This window comes from Mya arenaria, chromosome 13, assembly GCF_026914265.1.
Source record: "Mya arenaria isolate MELC-2E11 chromosome 13, ASM2691426v1".
Classification (NCBI taxonomy): Eukaryota; Metazoa; Mollusca; class Bivalvia; order Myida; family Myidae; genus Mya; species Mya arenaria.
In genome coordinates this window covers 53,831,920-53,839,325 of record NC_069134.1, presented here as the reverse complement: position 1 = coordinate 53,839,325, position 7,406 = coordinate 53,831,920, and the positions used below count along the sequence as shown (strand labels likewise).

Sequence of the window (7,406 nt, the reverse complement as noted above, 5' to 3'; positions counted from 1 at the left end):
TGTCACGCTTATAAGATTAGTCGAGTGCACATTTCTGTAAAATGGACATAACTATTGACTTACTGAGGCCGTTGATAGCACATCTAAACCTGACTGAGACAGTATACTCTATTATAACATCAACATAAGTCATTATAATTATATTTTCATGGCAAAGGGGCATTACTCTTAAGTAACATTGGTAGGTTATACGACTTAACTTCAGCGAGACAGTTCACTCAAAAATACGTTCAGCGAGTTTCGTGTTGATGGAATTATTAACTATTTGTTGAAAAATACTGCCGCCTACTGGTATGTAATGTACAGATTACTCAAAATCGAATTTGTTTTTATCATATTTGCAGATAACTTTTTGGTGAGACAAATACAGGAACATGTACCTTATAATCCAGCATTGGAATTAAACCTGCAATAACTGTGTATTACCATTTGTAAACTACATATGAGTAAACTCACAGTAAGCTGGTTGTTTTCTGCAGAATACATTCAAATTTCAAAAATCCATCATTTAAATACGCGTTAGACAGTTGTTCTGTAAACAAGACTAATTTGAATGTTTTAAAACACATTTATTAGTACACGTATGATATAGAAAACTGGTTACATAGTACAGTAATATAAAATAAAATACATAAAATGGATTTTCGTAAAAAAAGGAAATACCCCGACCCCTCACCTCTTCACCCAGAAATAATTGAGACGCCTAATGTGACACTGGACTCGGGGAAATCGCAAATTTGATAACATGTGACGGCATGGCCACATTCATGCAATTATGAATGTTAAACTGTGTTTCATAAGGAGTTTTAATTTTTTCCTAAATGATCAGTGAAATTTGGTAAAAAGTTTGTATAATAGGATTGAGAATTGTTCATACACATTTCAAAATTAAAATGTATAAAAAAATATTCGGCCATTTTCATGCTTTGTCGAAAGAAAACTAGATTTATACATAACTTGTAAAAATAACAAGGCAATAACCTTTAACTGAAATTCTTAAGAAAGACTATCCGAAAGTGTGAAAACATTTTGACTGTCAATTTTGAAAAAAAAAGTTTTCGAATTTTAAGCATTTCAATTAGAGAATGGATGGTTACTTGGAAATTCCCATTTAAAAATGTTTTATAATTATTTAAAAATTCCCTGCATTAACGTTCAATGTAATTGTATTTTATTAATGTCAGCTTTAACACGTTTAAATTAGTTAACTGGTTTATAACTGGAAAGCGAAAATTATCCCTTTAATCTTAAACCTTGTGAAACACCTTATTTTAACCATTAAACGAGGAAATAATATACTCTTGAATATATAATATTGCTAAAAGTATTTTAGATATGGCAATCATTTCATACAATTAAGTTGAATTTATTGAACATTAAAATCAACAACAAAAACACCTAAAATAATGCTTAGTTTAAATGTGTTAATAATACAATACTTACACTAATTCGTTAACCTTTTATTGCGAAAATACGCCTAACAATATTATATATATTTACATGTCATTTAACATTAATGATACAGATACCGCATTCCACTTTTGTTTCACACAAATATTTTTGCATTTACTATTCAGTTGCACAAATATTTTTGTATACATGGTATTTTCCACCAGAGACAGAATTAAATCGACTGACGAAAAAACACTGTCAGTTTCCATTAAATACACACAGGGAGTCAGTATAGTGCATCCCGACAACTATGGCACGTTTGTAAGGACAAAAGGACACAGAGTAGGGATGGGTCAGTCCGTCCTTATGTCCCAGTATTTCCGCCATCTTACCATCCCACTCCGTCAGCAGAATCACGTTGTGACTAGTCCACCCACCCACGAGCAGCTGACCCGGACCTACCGCCACCACGGACGCGGGATATTCGAGCTTCTTGTCACTGTACTCTCGTAGGGCCTTCCCGTCTAGAGACAGCTGGAGGACGGTGTGCGCATTGTGGTCAGACACGTACAGGGTCGGTGGTGTGGAAGCTGACACAGTCAGGTAGTATGGGCGTTGGAAAAGCTTTTTTCCATCATCTGTTTGGAATGTACTTATAATATGACCATCCAATGTCATCACTTCAACACGCGGATCTGATACGAACGAAACGTGTAATCTATTGTTGTTATACGCAATACCACGACACCCAGATGACACTTTAATTTCTTTTCCACAAGACAACTGTCCTCCCGTTGTCGACATAAGTTGAATCATGGAATTAGTCCTTAGAATGACTGCGGCCTGGTCACCAGGGAGCACACACACGTCATATGGATTGTCTGGCAGTTGGAGGCGGGAGGTGACGGTGCGGGTCGTGAGGTCCACCAGTTTGACACTGCAGTTATTGTAGTCACTCAGGAGGACGAGACCTGGAGAGAGCAGGGCTGAGGCGGAGATAAAGCAGGTGGTCTTGTCCAGGGACGTTCTCACGTTGATATATTCCTCCTTCTTCCATGCCACAGTAGAAAGGTCAGGAACTGGAGCTAAAGCAAAATAAAGGACCAGATCATTTTTTCACTTTAGGCTCGTGACAACGGTACAAACCTTATGTAACAGTTTACAACTTTAATACTCACTATATTTCAGGTAAAGACCCGGTAATAACACAGAAAATATTACATATCTTATGTTTGGAGTTAATTCTTAAAACATATTTGATTAAACAGTTGACTTTTGCAGAGTCTGACTTTAAACAATAAACTTTAAAAATAAGCCCAGTTATACACATTTTTCACTGAGATCGCTGTTTCTTAAATAACTTATGAAAACACTCTTTATCAGAGAGACAGTATTACTTAATTTATTCTGTCGATAATTGAAAATTATAATATTCTCGTAATATTGCTACATATGTGTATGTTTTGTAATTTAGCCATTTTTAAAAATAAGCATGCAAAACAAATATTTTGCTTTTTGACACAACTATTCAGATCTAAGATTTTTGAAGTTAAACTACGATCCTTAAATTAAACGAGGAAGATTGGACGTGGGTAAATAAAGAGCTTTGTTTTTAATTATTGCTTTAAGTCAGACGAACAAAAGGGTTGCTTAGTTTTACGAAGACGATCTAATATTCCAAAGCATGACCTAGTGATTGAAGGTACGGATGTACCATGTGATTAAGATAAATATGATCATTAAAAACAATTATCTTAACAAATCCATTAAGCACAGGCTCGTATGTAGCAGTGTCCGTATATATGTTGTATGGTCTCGGGCGGTACAGGTCGCAGACAACGGCATTGGAACGTCTTCTTTAATTAAATGTTGTCGCACCAAATATACAAGTACAGCGCTCAAAACGTAAATGGTTAATTTTAACGGTATTTCTACGTTTATTTACTACGTTAAAATTTGAGAACCTTATGATTTTAAATGTGAAGATGGATTTTATAAAGATTTCACAGTTAGTGACGAATGCCACCGAATTGCCATTCATTTCTACAGAGCATGCTACTTGTATGCTTTCATTCAGGAAGAACTACCAAAAAACCATTTACGCATATACTGGCCTCATTGATGATGGTTGACGTCAATTGTTAAAGAGTGTTGCAGTAGGAGGTGGGGACGTGTGGCGTTATGAACCGATCACTTGTACAAAGTAATTTAAACATGTATCCGTGCATGACAAGATTACAGCCCTGACTTGACATTATCTCAGTGAATATGTGAAGCATTTTATAATGATCAACCTGAAAGTTTGACCTTGACATTTGAGTTAATGGTGTGGGCCTTGAACGTGACACGTTGTCTTATTGTGCCAAAAACATAGTCATAGTACATAGGTTTACCCGAGCACATCAAGCTATACTATATAATTATATATATATTATATATAATTATATATGGTATATGCAGCATTTCATAATTACATAACCTGAAAGTGTGACATTTAACTTCGAGGTAGATTCGTGGTTCTTATATACGGCGCATCACCTTTATGCACTGAACACAGGTACAAACCTATTTAAAATGCCTCCGTGCATGTTAGAGCAATAGCCGGACAAAACCAACTATATATTGTGTACGTTTATATGCATCATTTGCTTGTGGTACAGATGGAAGTGTTACATTAAACGTTGAAGTAGGGATTTGGATTTTACACGCGACATGTCGTATTTATGTACCGGGCACATGCTCCGAGTAATTTTAAAATCCATCGCTGAATAACTTAGTTACTGACCGGACACGGACAACTGAACGGCCGGGTGGACGGACGGTGCGATTTAATGTGCCAACCAACGGTGCATAACAAGGCCGTGCATATACGGTATGGATATCTGCGTGTATAACACCCCCCCCCCCCTCCTCCGCACCGAATATTATTTGACAACGAATCACAATTCGATAACATTTAATTTGCATTAATGGCATCGAAACATGACATCAACGTCAGTCAGTGTTTGTACGTTAGACATGTAGCATATGAAAAATACGATTAATAACAAAAACGTACGTTGTTTTAACGACTGTGTAAACCAGACACAGTCTGATGGTAAATGTTTATACGAAATGCATGTAAATATAAAAGGTTTCTTGGCTAGTTCTCTTGACTATCAGTCAATCATTTGACTCCTACATGAAATGACAAAGAGCTGATACCTATGCCGCCCTCTGACTATGGTCGATCGTTGTACATGATGTACATTTCCAACATAAATAAAAGGTATTTTTCTAAAATACTAAGGCTTGTTAGCTAAATTCGTTGGCAAAGCTAACCGGCAAGCACATTTCTTTGTGTTCCGTAATGTTGAACATGAGTGAACATGAACACAGAACACGACGCTAAGGCCATGGCATATGGAGAATGTCCTGATGTTTAATTTAACATATATATGCTTTGGAAAATGATATGTATATAACTATATTTATACGTACTTTCCTTACGGAACTCTCCCACAACGTCCAGGGTTCCCATGCCCATGCTCGATCCCAGAAGACGCTCCGTGTTCGAGTCCTTAGTAAACCGGAGCTTCCGGGCAATCATCAGGCCAGCCTTTTTCTCAATCTCGTCTTTGATATCATGTAACTCCTTCTGGGCTTTCCTCGCTGCAACGTACCGCTGGTTCACCGATACGTGAGCGGAAGACAGTTCCGTCCTCAAAGCCTCAAGTCCCGATTTCTTTGCCTCATAATCAGTCTTTAGGTCAGTCAGCACGTTTTCATCCTCGGGTTTCACTTTCTGGAGGTTGTCGAGCAGTTCCTACTCGCGACGGCCCAGGTAGTTGTTTATTTCTGCACGAAACTTCCTCAATCTGGCGATCTCATCTTTAGACTGGTTTTCGACCTCGTCCAAAAGCTCCTCGACATTACGTATGCACCCAGATAGAATATCGTCTTCTCGTTTAATTGTTGGTTCCAGCTCTCTGAATTCGTTCCCTATGACAAAATCTTTAGCCACTTCAGCGATGTAATCAACTTTACAGCTGCGATGGTCGAGTACGACACAGTCACCACAGCCAAGGTCGCCGTGGGTCGGGCAGTAAAACTTGATCATTTCTTTCGGATGGTTTTTACAATATTCCATGTCACCGATAACGAAATGCTTAGTGGACGGGTAGAAGGTCGGCATCTTGTCTTTGGACAGCAGAATGTGGTTCCTGGAGATTTTCAATCGCTTATGGTACTCGATACAAGGAGCACAGATGAACTCCTCGCAGGTCTGACAGAAGCCCTGGGCCACAGCGCGTTTACCGCCCTCTCCACACGGCTGGCAGTAGATTGTGGCGTCAGCGGAACCCGTGTCAAGGTCAGGGTCACGTCTCTTTCCGGGTACCTCCATCTATGGAAACGAAACATATGAATCTCTTATATACGCGAACTAGTTGATACCAATAAAAACGAAACCTTCAGCTATTATGTTTTGCCAACAGAAATAATTTTCAAAACGAAAGTAGGGATCGAAGTACCGTCTGATTTAGAGTTTAGTTACAATTATTCAATTACGTTAATTTGTTCTTTTTTCCTCTCCCCGAAAAAACTTGGTATATGTATTACGTCGGTTGTATCATAGATTACACAGTAAATAAATACAAGTAATATTTACCTTGATCTAGGAGATCTTCAGAACAAACAAGGAAGTAAATTGGTGTATTTCACTGCGCTTGTTCATTAATATTCTTTAGGCCACACATAATAATTATTCTGTTCTACGGATTTTCAAGATAAAAAATAGGGCGAGCAAGAGATATAAAAATACTTGTTTTTTTATTTCAAAGATAAACAGAAGCGGCGAATGCGATTTTTATAAACAATAAATAAAAACCGCACTCTGGAGATAAGCGATACGTTGTTAATATTAATAACCTTCACATATATATTTAACGCAAAACACATTTTTTCTCTAATGTATGCAGGCTTTGTTCGCAAATGATCTTATCTTTGTTATAATTCGTAAGTACGGTCTGTCACCTACCATGCTTAGCACGATCACACTTTCTGCTTTCAGTGTGCCTAGAATTCCCTTTTTCTGTCTGTCTCCTGAAGAAAATGTAAGTTTCTGATAGTCACGAAAAAATAGTAAGTCCAGGCAAAATAATAGGTGCGGGCGCAAACAAAATAATGTACTTTTTTGCACTCGGAAAAAGAGATGCGGTTTTAAACGTTTGTTGAGGCACCTCTCTCTCCCTCTCTCTCTACCCCCGATACCCAAGGGAGAGGGCGTAATTTCGTTTCATGCAAACATTAAGTGAGAAAAATGTTTCATGGCAAACAAAATGGCGGATATATAATGAAAAGTAACGAGTCAGGTACCAACTTTTGCCTGGTAAGTGTATTTTTTCTCTAAATTTTGAAAAATGTATGCGTCCAGTATGTGGTGAAAATCGTTTTCTTCGATCGACATCTTAGTTTGGTAGGATAATTTTAAAGATAAAAAAGTTATTGAACAGATTGTGGCTTAGGAGGCAATGTTTACAAATAAACGTGTCGATTTTATCCACAATATTTCGTATTTTCTCGGCAAATATGGCATATCTGGGCATGTTGTAACTGTGCTTGCATGTATACATTTCTTTCTTTCAAACTTCATGGTTATTACTCGACTGTACATGTTTCCTGGCCGATTTTTTGTTCCTTAACCCCCATTGTGTTCATTGCAGGCATATTACCCACATTTTGGTGAAATGCAAACAACTTCTGCACAGTTGTTTAGTCTTGAGATGATACGTTTTGAGTTCTGAGAATCGCTAATGATCACGAGTCTTTCCGTTTGGTATGTGATGTGTATCATAATTTGAAGTCAACGACGTTTTCACTTCAGGAACAGACTTGAACTCCACCATGGCCCGATTTAGAAGGCTAACGAGCCTCACGTTACTGTATACAGCAAATCACACAATACCGCAGTGACAAAGAAATCCGTCAATACAAGAAGACAAAATGTATGCATGAAACGAAATTACGTCCTCCCC

General features: G+C 37.7%; 1 protein-coding gene across 1 annotated transcript; it reads right to left on the bottom strand.

Annotated features, from left to right (window-relative positions):
* Window positions 1–568: 568 nt before the first annotated feature.
* LOC128214294 (uncharacterized) lies at window positions 569–6,093 on the bottom strand. Its single transcript, XM_052920688.1, has 3 exons — window positions 6,041–6,093; window positions 4,873–5,776; window positions 569–2,477 (listed from the first exon to the last, which is right to left on the bottom strand). Exons 2-3 carry the CDS (start codon window positions 4,979–4,981, stop codon window positions 1,651–1,653), a joined length of 936 nt encoding a protein of 311 aa, XP_052776648.1. The 5' UTR covers window positions 4,982–5,776; window positions 6,041–6,093; the 3' UTR covers window positions 569–1,650.
* Between the last annotated feature and the right edge of the window lie 1,313 nt (window positions 6,094–7,406).

Coding starts and splice junctions, on each gene's coding strand:
- LOC128214294 (XM_052920688.1), bottom strand. CDS start 4,981: ATGATTGCCCGGAAGCTCCGGTTTACTAAGGACTCGAACACGGAGCGT. Junction 2,478..4,872: donor GGGAGAGTTCCGTAAGGAAA/GTACGTATAAAT, acceptor ATTTTGCTTTAG/CTCCAGTTCCTGACCTTTCT.